The sequence below is a fragment of the Salvelinus sp. IW2-2015 genome, linkage group LG8 (assembly GCF_002910315.2).
Source record: "Salvelinus sp. IW2-2015 linkage group LG8, ASM291031v2, whole genome shotgun sequence".
Classification (NCBI taxonomy): Eukaryota; Metazoa; Chordata; class Actinopteri; order Salmoniformes; family Salmonidae; genus Salvelinus; species Salvelinus sp. IW2-2015.
The window spans coordinates 32,244,982-32,263,623 of record NC_036848.1 but is presented as its reverse complement, the minus strand read 5'-3'; the positions used below and the strand labels follow the sequence as shown (position 1 = coordinate 32,263,623).

At 41.3% G+C, this 18,642-nt stretch overlaps 1 protein-coding gene across 2 annotated transcripts in view; it reads right to left on the bottom strand.

Annotated features, from left to right (window-relative positions):
* Positions 1-7,141: 7,141 nt before the first annotated feature.
* LOC111967743 (glutamate receptor ionotropic, delta-1-like) overlaps positions 7,142-18,642 on the bottom strand; it is a 432,695-nt gene continuing 421,194 nt past the window's right edge. The window contains exons 15-17 of one of the 2 annotated variants that reach the window (XM_070444887.1): positions 14,091-14,331; positions 12,503-12,641; positions 7,142-9,214 (exon numbers count right to left, since the gene is read on the bottom strand). In XM_070444887.1, coding sequence (XP_070300988.1) covers positions 8,808-9,214; positions 12,503-12,641; positions 14,091-14,331 — 787 coding nt within the window. In that variant the 3' untranslated portion in view covers positions 7,142-8,807. The remainder of the gene's footprint in view (positions 9,215-12,502; positions 12,642-14,090; positions 14,332-18,642) is intronic. The other variant, XM_023993063.1, reaches the window with a different exon arrangement.

Sequence of the window (18,642 nt, the reverse complement as noted above, 5' to 3'; positions counted from 1 at the left end):
TTCAGCCCGTGCCATCAATCTCCTGCTCCTCATGTGCTGCTTTCACCTGAGGATATACACATTGCAACGCATGGGTCCTTTCCTGACATCACAGACTCCCTCTTATGGGGAAATCACTAATTTGTGGCATTTGAATAACCACATCCCCGGTACTCCCATTGGTCTCCCAGTTACCAGCTACCAAGCCATGTGGCATGAGTCCTCATTAACTGATATCCCAACGATGCTACTAAAGTAACCCCTGCTACTACTAACATGACCCCTGAYTATAACCTCCWTCAATTACTGTCYCTACAGCGACTGCCGTGAGAATAACTACTGCATTTAATCTATCAAGTGTTCGCCGGCTGTTAGAAATTGGGAAAGATATTTCATGAAGTTGGAAGAATATCCAACCTAACAAAACTCTGAGTCACAGGTTTCTTGAAAGCTTACCATAGTCTGAACTGCCCACACTATCTCTGCTACTCTCACCCTGATCTGGGTATGTGTAACGTTCAGTTTAACTTCATAATAGTCCCTATATTGCACAGCTGTCCTCCCTCTTCTATGAGCTAATTCTTGTAATATACATAGTCCCTGGGAATGATACCCCTCTATCACCATAACCTTAATTTATGAGCCCCCACAGATCTCCMCCGCARTCACATTCCATCCCACTTAACCAGCCCTAAGTAAACATTCTGTCTCAAACACAGGCCTCATGTGTACCTCGCCTCCTGCTACAGATACATTTGCACATATATCATTCCATCTAACCCGTAACACACTAGTTACTACTCCTACAGTTATAAACATACTAAACCATTCTCAAATCAATTAGTCGATATACATCAGTCCCTCCTCTGGAACAATGATCACTCTTATCTTCCACGAAACCTAAAAACATATTGACTTAAAAAGGAAAGACAAAACAAGTACACATTTAATAATTTCACACCACCCTTGATGTGACTAAAACTGGGGAAATAACCATCCATCCGTTATGTTCTATACCCATGTGATGCTGGTCTACATGCCCTTTCCTTCGTTTTCATCCTTGAATGTTATCGCAAAACACAGACTATGAGCCTTGTATGCAATTAATTGTACCAGATCATCCAGCAATCTCTATGTATCGATGTGATTTAACATACAAATTCTGATGACATGGTAAAACAAAAGAAAACTAAAAACAAACTTCACGGTTGACCCAAGCTACCATCCAGTGAGTTCTCTAATAGCCTCCCTTTTCCCCTGTTTTCCTGTCGCGAGTGGCCTGTTAATAGAAGATCAGTATCTCAATGCATACTTAGTCTAAATTGTTTGCAGTGTGTAGACCACCCCCCTTCTCCCGGCAATTATCATTCTAGTCTGTCTTCTTCAGATAGCGTTGCAGTTCATCTTCGTTTTTCCCACGTACACGAGTCTCTCACCTGAGCCGCTATCACCATCTTGTCTGGTCCATTTCTCCCTCCAGCACCCAGGAACATGAGAGAAATGTGTATGTTATCTCTCTCCACGCTCACTCCACATGCGCGGTCTCAGGACTGGTGCACTCCTGCCGCAGGTCCCCAGGTTAATGGCTTGGACTCAGAAGTGTTAAGTGTCACTGTCGCATTGAAYGCCTTGTCACTCTTTCTTCAGCCGGTAAGGGAGGGTTTTGAGGTTCACACACTGTTTGTGGCCAAATTATTCCTACATGCATTATGACACCATCTGACGTCACCTTCCGTGATAACCTCAAGAGAGAACAGGTCAGGACAACAGTTTAGCTCAATTAATTTCTGTTTCAGGAAATCCAGACACATTGGACTATATGACAAATTATTACATTCCCAATTTTCTCGGTAACATTATCTCTATGACAAATTTCAAAGAGCATAACAACATGCTGTTACTGCTGAAACCATTTTCAAAATTAGTTCATACTCCCTTATTTTACTGGCGACCTGTCGGAAGAGTTACCAGATCAGGGAGTTAACACCCTAACCCCGCAGGGAATCCCACACTCCAATCCAGCAGTCCCAATCCAAGGACCAGGACCCCAGGAAACTGGTAATTTTCCCTTCGAACAAATTATTTACATCGTGATTCAAAAACAACATGTTAAATCAAAAATAAAAACAAATTTGAATAACCAATCAACTTAGAATTGCAACTCTTGATAACTCCATAAGGAAATAATAGTATTTCATAAAGTAATGGTAAAATAGAATAGAAACTGGGGTTTCTCATTCATTTTATAATTAAATCCCACCTGTTTCAATAATTTCTAGTGAGATTGATCAGGCCTCATCAGAAAGTCAAGATACCGGGCATTCGACAACATTGGATATTTCCTCTCCCTTTTCTTTTCCTGTCCTTCCGAAACCATTTAAAAACCGTCCAAACATTTACATCCCTTTGCATACCCAATTTAAAACTGAATTGAAAAGACCCCAAAAAATCAACTACACAGTATCAACACCACTAATGTATAATCATAACCGGTCATTTGTGTGTTCGTGCTGGTGTGTGTGTTTGGTAAACACAAACACACATGAACCGGCCTTACAGATCTGAGAAAGTGTACACTTTGTTAGCATTCACTATGCTACATCTTAATCAGCAATCTGAACGTATTAATTATAAACCAAACATGATAATGGTAATTCCACTGTCCTTACTCCAATCATTAAATGTTTSTTTTAATCCACCCCATAATTTATTTATATTTTATTTAGCATGTACTACCCTTAAACACGGCGACTTTATCTCGCCACCGACTCCACCATCACCACCGCACCCCGCTAAATAGCTACAGTAGCAATTTCACACCGGTTACACTCACTCGCCCTTTKGACCTCTTCCTTTTCCGCAGCAACCAGTGATCCAGGTCAACAGCATCAATGTAACAGTATTGCTTCCGTCCCTCTCCTCATCCCTACCTGGGTTCGAACCAGGGAACCTCTCCACACATCAACAACTGCCTCCCACGAAGCATTGTTACCCATCACTCCACAAAAGTGCAAGGGAAACAACTACTTCAAGGTCTCAGAACGAGTGACGTCACCGATTGAAATTATGTTAGCGCGCATCCCAATGTTCATGAACTAAAAAAAAATGTAAAGATAATTTTAGGTTTACCAACCCCTTTGCTAATTCCTCATTACCCCTCTATTTCAGAATAAGACAACATAAAATGTAAATCTATTTCATAATAAAAYCACATAAAATGTCTCATGAGATAAAAAAAACAAGGTTTTCTAAGTTTGCAAGGAGTGTTTGTCCAGCTAATTTAAATTTGTTACCTCTTTAGAATCCATTCCCCTGGCATTTCGTCTAGATTCTTCAACCCAAAATACTTTTTTCTGTGGCAWATTTAGCCAATTTCTCATCATAAGGAATCTGCAATATTTGATCCTGGCATCTATTAAAAAGTTGGGTAAGAAGTGATCTCATAYGTCTTCCTTCACATAGAAACTGTAATCTCTATGAACCACTATCGATCGAACCGATGCCATATGTGAAAGTTCCTGTCCTGCTACTTTCCGGAGGATTCATTGTTGCTCTTTTGAAAAAGATGCAAACACTTGCATCGAGGCATTTCCTCTGTAGCAGGCTCCATTCCCACTTTACACTCATTCTTCCAAGGTCCAATAGCTCCCTGTTTTAGATGTGGGGCTATCTCCTTACGCTTTGTTTTTTCGCTACATTTCTTTGTCTTACCTTGGCCATTGAAACCACTGTTAGTGACTTTCACTGTGGCCATATTAACCCCTCGCACATCTGCGAAGTGAGCAGAGTTATATTCCACTCTCAAAACATCTTGCTATATTTCATCCACAAACCCCGTAATTATCATTTTGATCACAGGTTTCAAACCGAAGTACAAATTCTGTCAATGCACTCCCGTACCCAGTCTTTTTGCAGCTGAGTACCTCAACTAATTTTCCATATTTGAGCCAAATTGGTATAATGCTCGTGCGCTTCTTTCAGTGCCTCCATGGTTTAATTAAAATCCTCTATCTCCACTTCACAGGGTAAATTGGGGAGGTCKGTCGCCATATCAATAGTTATTATTCTTAAACCTCTACCGACGTTATCCAAGATGTTTTAGATTTCTTTATTCCCATCTATAATACACACCTTCTACAAACTATTTTCCAAGGTAGCACCACCCACTTCCCTGGAGAATAGTTATTTGTGCCTATTAATTGGTCACGGTACTTAATACCTTGTATTATAACCAATACTATAGCGTCTGCAAATGTATTATTGGAGAATACGGATTACTTAATGTCTTATTCCAGTATTGTGCCTCAAATATTTTTGTTGATAACACACATTACCAAAATTATTCACACTTGTCTTCCTATTTCCACATAATCTGTCATGGTTCACCACCCCAACAGGGCATACAACCAACCTCTCTTTATTGCTACTGCTAATACRCCCAAATCCAACAGTGTTCGAATATCTTATTGCTTTTCTTTTAACCCTGAATGGCAACTTTTTTATCCTAGGACACAAGCATGTCACTTTATCCATCCACACAGCCGCATGGCCTTTGTGGCTGAGACTCACCCTCTCGTTACAGGTTTAGCAGGGAACCAACCCCACCCAGGTTTTACCCACTAGGACTTACCCTTCACAGGTTCCAGCCTGCTCAGGCTTACCTTCCGGGACTCACCCTATTCTTATAGTCACATGAACTAACCCACTCTGGATTTACCCCCTRGGACTTACCCTACAGGTACCAGCCTGCTCGAGTTTACCTTCCGGGACTGAGCCTATATTTTATAGTACTAGCCGGAACCAACCTGCTATATACCACAAGGCTACGACCGATCGTAACACAATGGGCCTACTGAATAAACTTAGGCTTTCTTGGTCCGTATCCGATAATTGTTCAGCCAATGATTCTCATCTCCCCAAGATGTCAAAATGAGTGGAAACAGGTGTTGGAACTGTGCCTACCTTGTTTGTTGCCAGCTCCTGCTCTGGACTCTCTGGTTTGACTACAAATCGTGGTGAACCCTGCTCGCAGCGCCATCTGTTAGGTTCTAATTCTCTGAGTAAAAAACTCAATGGACAGTATGAAAGGTTAACCAGGTTTATTCTTCCCAGAAGGTCAATACAGCTGCATTAGACAAAACATTTTCATACAAGCACTGATATTTAATCCTTCCTCCTACGTTGAGTCTCCTCCAACACATCTGTACAAACATTGTGTCTTTACTGCTAGGCAGGACACTAAGTGATACGGGCCATAAACTTTTATTTCTCCCTTAACGTCACCTGACCTGACCTCGACCCCCCCTTCATCACAAATCCATGGCTCTCTCCCCTTATCAATGCCTGCCACATGTGATCACTTCCCTGCACTCAATATTCATATTCTCAGAACCCAACAGCAGAAAACACCATTATCAAAAGTGACCGCAAATGCAATTATGCATGTTATTTTATCCTGAAGGTGCATTTTTATGGTGAAAATGGTCTTCCCCAAACTTGAAACTCATGCACTGCTTATATATGCCAGTAGGCTCTACATCTCTTGTAAAGATGATTAATGTGCTTAATTTTAAGAAGTTATTTGGCCACTTTAGTTGTACAAACCTTATTAAAACATATAGGCCTATGGGCTAGGCTACGTGAGGTCTGCGACTATGATTAGAAAAAGTCGCAAAAAAAGGCATTGTTTCTTATGCTGGGCATCATTCACAAGTGATAATATATAATTCACAGGTGATAGGCTAATATTGTCACCCATCAGACTATTTTTGATTTAATCTTTACATATACTAAATCMTATGTGTGACATTTGTTTTGATTAAGAATGGACCATTATCATGCACCTGTATCAAAACAGGGTCAGCGGAAAAAATACGTCATCTATGCACTTAAATAGCGAATGGAGGACGCTTTTCCCCGTGGTTTATTTTCATGCCAGCCAGGTAGGCTATATTCCTGTTGTAAATATAAGCAATGTGCTTAATATTAGGAAAGTTGAGAAATAAATATAGTAGGCCTAGCCTATTGAAAGCCGATGGGATCCTCGTCTGTTTATTAGCAGCCATCACTTTGTTTTCTYCYGCAATTGCATAGCCTATAGAAATGTTGCGCAACATGAGCTCATGGGCTCTCATGAAGTGTTTGATTAGATTTTCAAACACATTTGCATTGATATCAGTGTGATTAGAGGAACAATAGAGTGCTGAGTACCAGGCAGTTAGCAAGTTTGATAGGCTACTAATGACCAGCAGCAGCATCAGAGCTTGGAGAAGCCTGTGGAATTTGACTGCCTTCATGACTCGTGATCGCAGGTGTGGCGGTAATAGGGTCACCAAAACAGCCCTAGGCGTAAGTAAAGGCCCTGTTGTGATGAAGAGAACTTGTTGATTGGTCTATTCTGTCATTCTCAGCTATCTGTTGGAATCATTTCCTTCATGTTGGCCAGTTAACAGAGCACCACCTCAAAGGGATGATTTTCATTTATATCATAGCGAGAGCATTAAAGCAAATAAAGCAAGGCAGACATGACTTCTATGAAAGCAGTTAGTACTAGAATTGGTTTTCAAAGATCAAAATAAAATGTTAATGTTTTCAAAATGTTTCAAAATAAATGAATATAGGACAAACGGTTTATAATACTGGCACATGCAAATGTACTGTACGGGTTATCTATCGTCACATGCCCGTGAATCATAGAAACAAACATATGTAAACCATATTTCTTTATTAAAGATTAAGAAACTCCAAGCAGCATATTCATAAATAAAATAAGAGCCTCCCTTAGATGTACTTTTACAGACTATATGGTATGATAGCTTTTTATAATATTTTCTTTAATATTGTGGGTGTGGGGGCATTTGATACAAGTAACCTGGGGGGGGGGGGGGGGGGGGGGTGGGGGGGGGGGGGGGGTATATACAGTAAGGCAGTGAAACACACTGAACCCTTACAGTACAGTAACGTGGGACTTCCTTTTCACCACTGTTAGCTGATCAGAGCAAAAGGTTGTATGCAGAACACAGTGTAAAATGAGATCACTTTGGTTCACATTAGTAAGTACTTGTACTTGTACAAAATATACAGGCGTACAACCTCGCCAATTTTGTTTGAGAAGCATGAGCGGAGAACGGGTGATGCGAAACATGATTCTCTCACTTTGAGGTATGGTAGTTCTGTTTATTCTCATGACATCACTTAATTATCGTTCTTTGCTTTCCCTCAATGGCTCTGCAGGGAAATTGGTTACATTTTCCAAGAGGTACGGACAATCCAGTAAATGAAAACCTTTTTAACAGTATGAGCATAGATCACCTATCAGTACTCCTGGTACACGTTGTATTGTGCATATAGGATGTGACGAACGACAACACAATATAACCACTGAGATTGACATTCACTATCTCACTTCCTAGCAATGAGTTTCCCAGAATGACAGGCTAAAGGAAATAAACAGAAACAAAAAGTATACTGCAGGACATAATTGCATTTTAATTGCACTTATGAAAGTCTTGGTAAAGTTTTGCAGTTCATCTTCAGTTGGAAATGTGACATAAACTGCTGCTCTGCAAAGTGCCCAGGTTAATTGATGGGGGAAATTCTGTTTGTTTTATGAACAGAGCTCCATCAGAATTTAGACATTAGGATATGCCACCTGAACTGCTGTTACCAAAACTAATAGTTCCTAATTTTGATATCACTCTTTTATCTTCCATCTCCCTTGGTGATAATTGCTCTATTACAAATGATAAATATGAGATATTCTATATCTACTTTTCTCCCTCTGCAGTTCAAATGACTTCACTGCTCTGAAAGGAGAACCTGTATACAGCTTTTCAACAATAAATCCTTAAGTACGAAATGAATACATATATTTTTTACTAAAATGAGCCTTTTTTGTTAAATGTAAAAATAAACGTTTTGTTTTAAACATCCCTCCCACTCAATCAAGGAAACATGTAGCATACACTGGAAGGGGCATGATTCAATCATGATTTATGTCCGTTAAAGGTTCCTTTTGAACAATCCCTTAATGTGGCTGATGTTATGCTGTACACGGCACTAGTACCACTAGGACTGCCTTTCTTTGCTGTTGGGGGCTGACTGAGACTGTATCTCCCTCTTGTCTTTGACAACATAGGGCTGAAATTGAGCTCAATAAAATACCATCCATTTCATAAATCTGTAGAACTCATGAGAAACAATGTTAACTTCAGTTTCAGCCTTAAACAATGATTCACCAAGACTTTAAGTTAGAAAAAAAAAACTTGAAAAATGTATATATGTCTTACAAACAAAATGATTCCATCTATTTGGAATATTCTTATCTGATACTGAAGTATAAGGTTGTTAAAGAGGTGCATAACAGTTGGAGTTCAACATTATGTCCTATGGTGAATGGTAATCTAAGAATGAACTGTGGAGAGACATTTTTTTCGGCACTTAGAAAACAATCACAATGAATTTGCGTCATTATTCATATAGAACAAAATTTACAAAGCCATTCAAACAGTCATTTTTTTTACATTTTTTTTTGTTTATCTTATTTAGTTTTTTTATAACTCAACTTGAAAAATTGAGAATATTCAAAATACACTTTAACTTCACTTCGTTCTCTCAGTATTTACAAATATATACAAAAAAAATTTGCTTTTCCTTTGATGTCGGTTGTTCAACAGGTAATAAAAATCTCTTATTTCTCTTGTTTGCACACTTTCCCAATTTTTGTATTTATTTATTTTTCCCCCCACAAATAATACCCCACAAAAATCAGGTGAGGGGTAGGAGATGTGACGTTGAGGCACCATCAGATGGATGTACTGTGGGTGGGCTCAATGGCTTCTGGGATGGGTCCTCCGGGAACTCCCTGGTATGACATTGGCATGGGTGTCTTGGCGGGACTCAGTCGGAACAGCCCCCCGTTGGGAGCTCTGTGTTTGCACTGAATGGAGGGGATGGTGGAGCTGCTGGGGGGGTGGTGGGGGAGTGTGCTGCCAGGGCCCTGAGCTAGTGTCCGACCCAGGCCCACCCCATGGCCCTCCCCCGGGAGATAGGTGCTCACAGACAGGCCCCTGCCCGGGTAGTCCCGCACAGACTCCAGCTGCCGGCTGGGCTGCATGCTGTCGATGTCCAGCGCAGAGATCTCGATAGACGGGCCAGGGATCTGCTTGTGTGCCATGTCCTCGTCCATAAGACTGTTCATACGCCGATGCACCTGTTCCAGATTCACCTCCTTGTCCTAGAGGGTGAAAGAGAGAGGGGGAGGAAGGGACACAGAGGCTGAGATGGGCTGTTCTCCATGGGATTCTCAGGCTTTTCACCAGCTCCATGCATTTAGTTTCCCTCTCCTCTTCCTTAGCTTTTTTGAGGTGGTTTGTTTCCCAAGCCTCTGAGTGTTTCACTCAACATGCTGATTGAGTAATGTCTGTTTTAAGTGCCCAATTGGAATTGAGGTGACTCAATTACAGGTGTATAGAATGTGCACCTTGAAATCAAACTTGGCCAGTGGACATAGACAGTTTGATGTTTAGTAAGAGGTGTCAAATCTTTGACAGACGACACCAATGCTGGAGCCAAGCTACATCCTAACCTCTACTGACTGATCTGGGGCACCATGTAACCTTAGGSTTCATTGCTGATGCTACAGTATATTGAAGTAAAGTTGAGGTAATGTATTTGGTGTCCTATTGAGATGGCCACATATGGGCTTTTACAGTGTCCGTTCTACCTCTCAATAGTGCTGAGCAATTAGTGCTTTTTGAGGTCGGTTCAATTTCGATTTTGTTATAAAAAAAATATCACGGTCTTCGATTTAAAAAAATAATAAAAATTGTTATATATTAAACATTATGTGGGTAAACTGCTAATCACTTATTAACCATAATTTATTCACATTACTTTACTTTAATAAACAATTTTTTTATTTGATGACTGTATTTCATTCCAAGTCATCATCTAATCTCTATAGAGCTGCTGCCTGTCTGACAAAATCACTATTTTGTAGTTCTTCAAAGTAAATAAGGCATACTTTTATGACTGCTGAATACCAACTATCAATCACTTAGATCCTGTATTTTCAGGTAGAGATACCTCGCAAAGCAACTGCTCTCTATCCCTCACGCACCTTCTCTCTTCTCTTCATCAAAGAGGTCTCTGTGTCTGCTCCACACAGACCGGACAAGTAAACGGGCGCGCAATGGATTATGGTCATTGTAGTTAATTACCAGCTGTTCTGCGCTAAATTACGAAGAATATTGGCCTATTGGAAACTACAACTCCCTACTACGTTGCACAGTTCGAGCTTGATCTGATTTATCTCTACAGAAACTGAGCAGAAAAAAATTAAATGGAATTCAAATAATTAAACTGACTTCGGCCAATTAGTTATTTAAAAAACGGAAAATAACCAACATTTTGGTTAATCGCTCAGCACTACCTCTCAATCAATTACTTACTGATGTTGGCCAGGTGAATCGATCTGATTTCAGATCAATATATTTAATACATCTGAGCTGCTGAGGTTGACAGATGTGTCTGTCTTTGGATGACTGTAGTTATGCATACGTGTTATAAGCTAATTGACACTTGAGGTTCGTTGCTGACAAAAATGCTACATTGGGACATTTAAAGGTAGAGGACAAAACATAATTCAGGGTAGCAGGTATCACTAGCCAATTAGGAGACGTGTCCTAGCACTTGGAGGCTACACTAGACTATTGCAAAAGGCTACTTTGGAGGCAGGCATAACTTGGCTCCAGTAATGGTCTGACTCAACGATGATATTAGTAAAAAACTGAATATGGAGACAAAATCCAAGTTGATCCTTATGTGCAGTACATATACAACAGAACAAACTGCAGAGGTTAAGATTCTATATGTGGAGCACAAAACCAACCAATGAAAATAAGACATGTTTTGGAATGGAAGACATTATCAGAAATGTGTTTCTACGAAGACCGATGATGATTGACTATTTTATGCCAGATACTACATGCTCTACAAATGAAAGAAAGGCTGGACTTGATTATATTGCACTTAGGGAAATGAAGAACTCCTATATTTCAACCATCTTCAGGCAATTTTATGGAAACTCTCTAGTGTAGTGACTACCCGAATGCACTGGAAATACAGAGTATCCTTCTTACTATGCAATTATAATGGATGTTGTTTGGCAACAGAYGCAGAAATACCTCGAAATCAACTGACTCCTCTCGTAATGACACACTGTGTGTGTTAGTCATTTGACCATCAGAAGCCATGGACTTTCAATGAGATCAGTGCCACATCAAACAGTGTATTTAAACTCCACTGTGATTCTACATAATTTACTCTTCCTCTTGTCAATATCAACTGCCTGTCATAAGCACATTATACCATTATAGCACGACACAATGTCTTCCAGAGGAATGCTAAGCCATTTACTCAATCTTGATATTTAAAAAAATAAAATAAAAATTTAACCTTTATTTAACTAGGCAAGTCAGTTAAGAACAAATTCTTCTTTACAATGACTGCCTTCATCAATGTCAAGTTACAGACAAACAACTCTGTTTCGTCAGTGCCTCCCATATCAGTTTGAGCCTCCCGGAATGTACAAATGTAATCTCGATTTCATATGTTCTGACGACTTTATCAACAGAGACATTGATCGTAGGAATGAATTTACGACAGTATCAACTCTGTATCACAAAAAAACTCTTAAAGCTAATTAAAACATCTCGGCCAAGGCTATTGTTTTAGCAGACTGGTGCCACATTAAAATATGTTAATAATCTTGTCGCATTGGCAGCACGCCTAAATAAATAACCCCCTAAAATCAAACCACTGCACCAGTGTTTTAATAAGAGTGTGTTGATTTATATTGAGGGAAAATAACAACCTGCTCGGCAGAGTGAAAGCTTTCGTAATGCAAAAACAATTCGTAAAACATCAAACTAGAAAACCACTCTATCCATCCATGGTATCCTGACACTTGATTGAAGGATTTATCTAGGCTTGAGTAAGCTCTTTTCAAAGTGGCCTCCGTATGCATAAGACTATGATGATTATGCATACGTCCTGTACTGTGGCTCATCTCTGTATCTTGTAACACGTTCTATACACCACCTTCGTCAAACTTGACGAACCCGTTTAGAGATATGTATGCAAGCAGCCATGACTGCGTGTAAAAAGTGTTATGACAATGTCTGTGAAAGGCCTAATAAATACCTTCATAGAGCATCATAGTGAGGTGGTTCATAGAAAATGTCGCTGAATTAACCTCCTCTTATTCCCCATACAATGTTTCTATGTGAGGGTGAGAGACAAGCCCTTGTTATGCACGCATCCATCCACTACAAAAGCAACTAACCAAAAATGGGGAAGAAACAGAATAACAATCAGAGAATAGAAGATTGCCAGAGATGAGATGGTGTTGTGGAGTTTAAGATCAAGATGCCCACACCCCCCCCCCCAAGCCCAATCGGACAGATCAGAGTGCCTCTTTAATGCAGCGGCACAAATCAGATCTTAGGAGCTCTATTCTGACCTGTGTCAATAGCTTCTGCTTCATCCCAGTCTCTTTCTCTCTCTGTCCAAATGTCCTTCCTCCCTTCCGGTGAAGCAGTGGTAATGTCATTATATGTCAATGGACCAGAAACCCTTGCCAGTCTGTAATCCTTAGTAACCTGCACGAGATCATAGAACAGTCAAGAATAAAAACGTATGGATGTCCACATTGACATATAATTGCAATAAGACGTCACACAGGGAATTACTAGGGATTATGGACTGGGTTGGACAGATATAGTGGCTCTTATTGCTGTGGGGTGACAGACCCATGCAAACATCCTGTTTCTGCTCACACTTTAGTTTACGGATCCATGTCAAGCCTTAACCTGTCTCATGTCACATGCAAGGGGAGAGTAACTCTCTCATGTGAGAGGCCTCTTTGGACATGCTCACATCATCGCAGTAACTTGAGTGGATTAAACTAATAAGAAAGGCTTAACGTGAACTGGCAATGAGGTATAAGGTGTAATCGGTGTCAATCAGTTTAGCAGGCACTTAGCAGGGGAAAGTCTTACGAGAATCAATTAAAATAGTTCTCTGTGGTAGGCAGTGTAAATGTGTTTACAATTCAGGGTAAGGAACTGTGTTGGTAATCAATGGGTTTTGATTATTTCAGGAACACTAATGTTATGGGGAACTTAAAACAAACTCGATACTGACGTTTTCTCAGAAATGTCATATTTCATATTTGGCTGATTCACATTGACATGGATCTACTCTGAAAAAAGACATTTAAAAAGGTGTTCAAATCTCCCTTTGAAAGTGTAATCCTCTGGGACCAGTTTTTCAAAAGTTCTATATCTCGATTTTACCTATCGGATAGGATTAAATGCATAGAAATTGAATTAACTGAATGGGTATAACCATTCAAGTCAGTGATTTGTCTGTTCTATTCATTCTATTTCTATGCATTTAATCTGGATATAGTTMGTTAATATCCCTACAGAGAATCTTGCTGAATTGAAAATGACAAAACTTTGGCTGAGTGAAAAAGGTTTTGACAATAATTCAAGACAAAGTATGTGACTGGAAAATTTGCTGGGGACTGATCCTCATCACTGGCCAAAATCAGTTGTTCTGACATTTTAGTAAGAGACTTGTGAAAAATGCAGGAATTGCTTATCTCAAAAAAACATATTGGTTGGGCAGTTTGTTATCCTGAAGGTAGCTTAAGGGTTTATGATTAACATACACCGATGATGTGTGATTAACATACACCGATGATGTGTGATTAACATACACCGATGATCAAATTCGAAGAGTTTCCAGAAAATATCAATAGTCAAGATGGAAATATATTAGTAAGAAAATGATAAGGGGGATTCGTCTTTATCTGTGAGCTGTGTGAGGTACGTATGCCATACAAAAACAGATGGATTCGGTTTCAGAGAAGAGGGGGGATAGATTAGAGGGACCAAATTTGATTTCAATCAGAGCACAATCTACAACTGCGTGTACTGGAGCTCGACTAAATCGGGACTGTGGTCTGCGGCTGGATCCTTAAAGTAGAGTGTGGCAGTGTCCTCCCCCTGCTGCCCTGTCCTCCGGGCTCTGTGCTCGGTCACCTCTTTGGGCTGCTCTTGCCCGCAGCGGTTGCTGTTCCACCACATCTCCAGGCCAGCAACCAGGCAGGCCAGCAGCAGTCCGGCGGCCAGGACACAGAAGACCCCGGCAAAGCTGTGCAGCTTCAGGGACCTCCCGTCGGGCGTGGCGTTGGAGTGGCTGTTGAGGTCACAGCGGCCCGTACGAGGCCACCACTTCTGCTTCAGGATGTCCAGGTCTCCTTTTTCCTGCAGCTCCAGGATCCTGCAAGGAGGGGAAATATCTGGGTGTAAGAGACATGCTTCCTCTGCTTCGCTCAAAACAGGCTGCTGTATTAAGTTAAGGCTGTTACGCAAAGAATTGAGACTAAGGACTAGGACCCTAGTTGCATATCTACTACTCATATGCTGTCATGGCAGTAAAGGAAGAATGAAAAATAGACCTGCTTTCATCTTCTGTAGATGACTGCATTCATTTGTGACAATTCCCACAGCACAGCATTTTAAGTGTGATTTGTTTGAATTATGCCTGCTCAATGAATTAAACCCGACAGTAAACTTCATTAAATGTCAGCTTTCGTATTCCTTCAATGCCACAAACGAAATCCAAAATAAAACAGAGGGAAGAACTGCTTAATTAAAAGAAAAATAAGCGTGGCAAAGAGGAAAAGACCATTATCAGAGAACCGCCCCTGTGGGCAAACACTACCGCCACAGCAATTTCTGAGATTAAAAGGAGCCCATGGCGAATTTGTACGGTTATGGATAGACGAGGGTGCGGAGAGAGGGAAGGAGAGAGGGAAATGGATTATGATGATGGGAAGGGGGACGGTGGCAAGTAAGATGAATCCGTCTCTGTAGAGGAGATGACATTCTGGTTCAGCCTGTTATTACCCCCTGAGCAGCCTCCCAGCTGTCCTCGAAGCACATCACACCCCCACCACCCCCACCACCCCCACCACCACNCCACCACCCCCACCACCACTCCGTTAGCCCTGGATTTCCCAGACGGATATTCATCCAGGCCATCATGAGCGTAGATAGAGAGACAGTGTTCAGTTCAGTGTCGTAGGAATAGGCATTATTGAGGATCTTCCACGGAGGGACCGTACGGACCTCATCTGACCCCGCTCTTCACTTGCTGTGGCCCTGCGTACTGAGTGTGCACTCTGAAGGGCCCTGACGTGGCACACCTCGGAAGAGTGGAGAGGATTTAAGTGTTCCACCGCATTGGTGACTTATCGACGGTGTGGGTGTGTGGCCTCCAAGAGCCCCAGATCAAACCTGATCAAGCTGGTTGAAACTGGTTCTGCTTTGTAGAAGGATCATTGTTCCTATCCTAAGACCTGCGTTTTAGTCACTAGAACGGTAGTTCATTCAGGTTGTGGAGTTGGGATGGCACTCATTGCTGTTTATTTTCACTGCGTTGAAGAGAGTTTAGATTTTTTATCTAAAAGATAGTGTGACAAAACATTTTGCGTTGTTTTCATGGATGCTTTTGAGCTTTTATAACTGAGATTAATTAAAACAAGACGTGTGGGAATGCAGTCAAGACAGTGATTTTGGGATTCATTTTGGGTAAATCCTTGGCCAATATGATTACACAGTCCTAATTGGTYAAATCACATTGTATTTGTCACATGCTTCGTAAACAAGAGGTGTAGACTAACAGTGAAATGCTTACTTACGGGTGCTTCCCAACAATAGAGAGAGAAAAGAAAGAAAAAATACTGTCATAGAAAAATAATAATAATAAGACAAGGAATAAATACACAATGAGTAAAGATAACTTGGTACCCGAGGTACCAGTAGCAAGTCGATGTGCGGGGGTACRAGGTAAGAAGCTGTTCAGGGTCCTGTTGGTTCCAGACTTGGTTCATCGGTACCACTTGCCGTGTCACTGGAGTTTTTGACAATTTTTAGGGCCTTCCTCTGACACTGCCTGGTGTAGAGGTCCTGGATGACAGGGAGCTCAGACCAATGGTATACTGGGACTTACGCACTACCCTCTGTAGCGCCGTGTGGTCGGATGCAAAGCAGTTGCCATAACAAGCGGTGATGCAGCCATTCAAGATGTTCTCAATGGTGCAGCTGTAGAACTTTTGTGTATCTGTTGGGGCGGTATGTGAATTGGAGAGGGTCCAGGGTGTCTGGAATGATGGTGTTGATGTGAGCCAGGACCAGCCTTTCAAAGCATTTCATGGCTACAGATGTGAGTGCTACATGGCAATAGTCATTAAGACAGGTTATCGTGGTGTTCTTGGGCCCAARGTCTATGGTGGTCTGCTTGAAACATGTAGGTATTACTGAATGGGTCAGGGAGAGGTTGAAAATGTCAGTGAAGGCACTTGCTAGCTGGTCAGCRCAGGCTCTGAGTACACATCCTGGTAGTGTCCCGCTCCTTGAAAGCGGCAGCTCTAGCCTTTAGCTCAGTGCAGATGTTGTCTGTAATTTATGGCTTCTGGTTGGGATATGTATGTACGGTCACTGWAGGGCCRATGTCGTCGATGCACTTATTGATGATGTCGGTGACTGATGTAGTACGTTCCTCAATGTTATCGGATGAATCCCCGGAACATATTCCAGTCTGTGCAAGCGAAACAGTCCTSTAGCWTACATGTGAYTATGGACAGATTTACCCAATCAGCGTCCTGCAACTAATGACCAGAGACTTTCAAACGTTGTGAAAAGTTGAAGTCAATGCCCAAGTACAGTATTTAGTTAGACAATCCATTATGAGCCTTTTTTCGTGGAAGTAATTAGCAGAATCATGTCAACTCATGTTGAATGATTATTCTTTAATCCAAACCAACGCTTTGAATTCATAATAGGTTGATTTCATCCAGCCAACTCAGCTGGAACATGCAACGTATTCATTGATTGCAACCTGTGCTGATATAGTAAAACAAATATACTTTTTTGATTTCACCTTTATTTAAGCAGGCTAGTCAATTAGAACAATGATGGCCTGGCAAGAGACAAAAGGYCTCCTGTGGGGACGGGGGCTGGGATAAAAGAAAACATTAAACACACACAGACAGAAGAAACTGGCAACAGCACAAATACAACAGCAAATAAACCGTGGATGTGTGTGTGCGCATGCAGGCATGTGTGTGGTGTGTGTGTGTGTGAAGTAACACAACATGCTTCCTTACATTAGGGCAACACAAACTAGTGAATACTAGGAAGAACTACATGTCTCAACAAACTGTTAACCAACTTGTCCTTTGWACTTCTCCAGGGACACCRGGTCCTGGGGTTTTAGGTTGGCTTGGAGGGAATTCCAAGACCAGGAAAGATCTTTTCGATGCTCTGTTCTAGGTTTCGGGACTCTTAGCATAAAACAAGATTGAGATCTGAGCTCATATGTGTTTTCATTTCGAGCTAGAAGAGGCGATAGATAAAATGTCAGTTTTCCTAAAATGGCCTTATAAATAAGAATAGACCAGTGTTTGAGCCTGCCTGTTGCGAGTGATGTAAATCCAACAGCAGTGTAGAGATCACAATGATGAGTTAGATGTCTCTGATTGGTGACAAAACGAAGAGCTGCATGACACAGAGTCAAGAGCCTTCAAGGACATGTTGCTGTGATCCCCTACTCTGTAATTCAAATACAACAAGTAGCTCCTCAAGRGTGGTTTAGTGAGAAGTAATCCAAACTAAAAGCATTTAACAAACCCGTTCAAACTGTGCTACAATACAGTGCATTCGGAAAGTATTCAGACCCCTTACATTTTCCCACATTATGTTACCTTACAGCTTTATTCTCATCAATCTACACGTAATATCCCATAAAGACAAAGTGAAAACAGGTTTTTTGACATTTGTTTACATTTATAAAAATAAAAAAACTGAAATGACACTAGAAATTGAGCTCAAGKGCATCCTGTTTGCATTGATCATCCTTCATGTTTCTATAACATAAAGTCCACCTGTGGTAAATWMAATKTATTGGACATGATTTTGAAAGGAACACACCTGTCTATATAATGTCCCAGATTTGACGGTGCATGTCAGAGCACAGACCAAGCCATGATGTCGAAGGAATTGTCCATAGAGCTCCGTGACAGGATTGTGTCGGGGCACAGATTTGGGGAAGGTTACCAAAAATATCTGCAGCATTGAAGGTCCCCAAGAACACAGTGGCCTCCATCATTCTTAAATGGAAGACGTTTGGAACCACCAAAACCTCTTCCTAGAGCTGGCCGCCCGGCCAAACTGAGCAATCGGGGAAGAAGGGCCTTAGTTAGGGAGGTGACCAAGAACCCGATGGTCATTCTGACAGAGCTCCAGAGTTCCTCTGTGGAGATGGGAGAACCTTCCAGAAGGACAACCATCTCTGCAGCACTCCACCAATCAGGCCTTTATAGTAGTGGCCATACGGAAGCCACTCCTCAGTAAAAGGCACATAACAGCCCGCTTGGAGTTTTCCAAAAGGCACCTAAAGGACTCTCAAACCATGAGAAACAAGATTCTCTGGTCTGATGAAACCAAGATTGAACTCTTTAGCCTAAATGCCAAGTGTCACGTCTGGAGGAAACCTGGCACAATCCCTACCGTGAAGCATGGTGGTGGA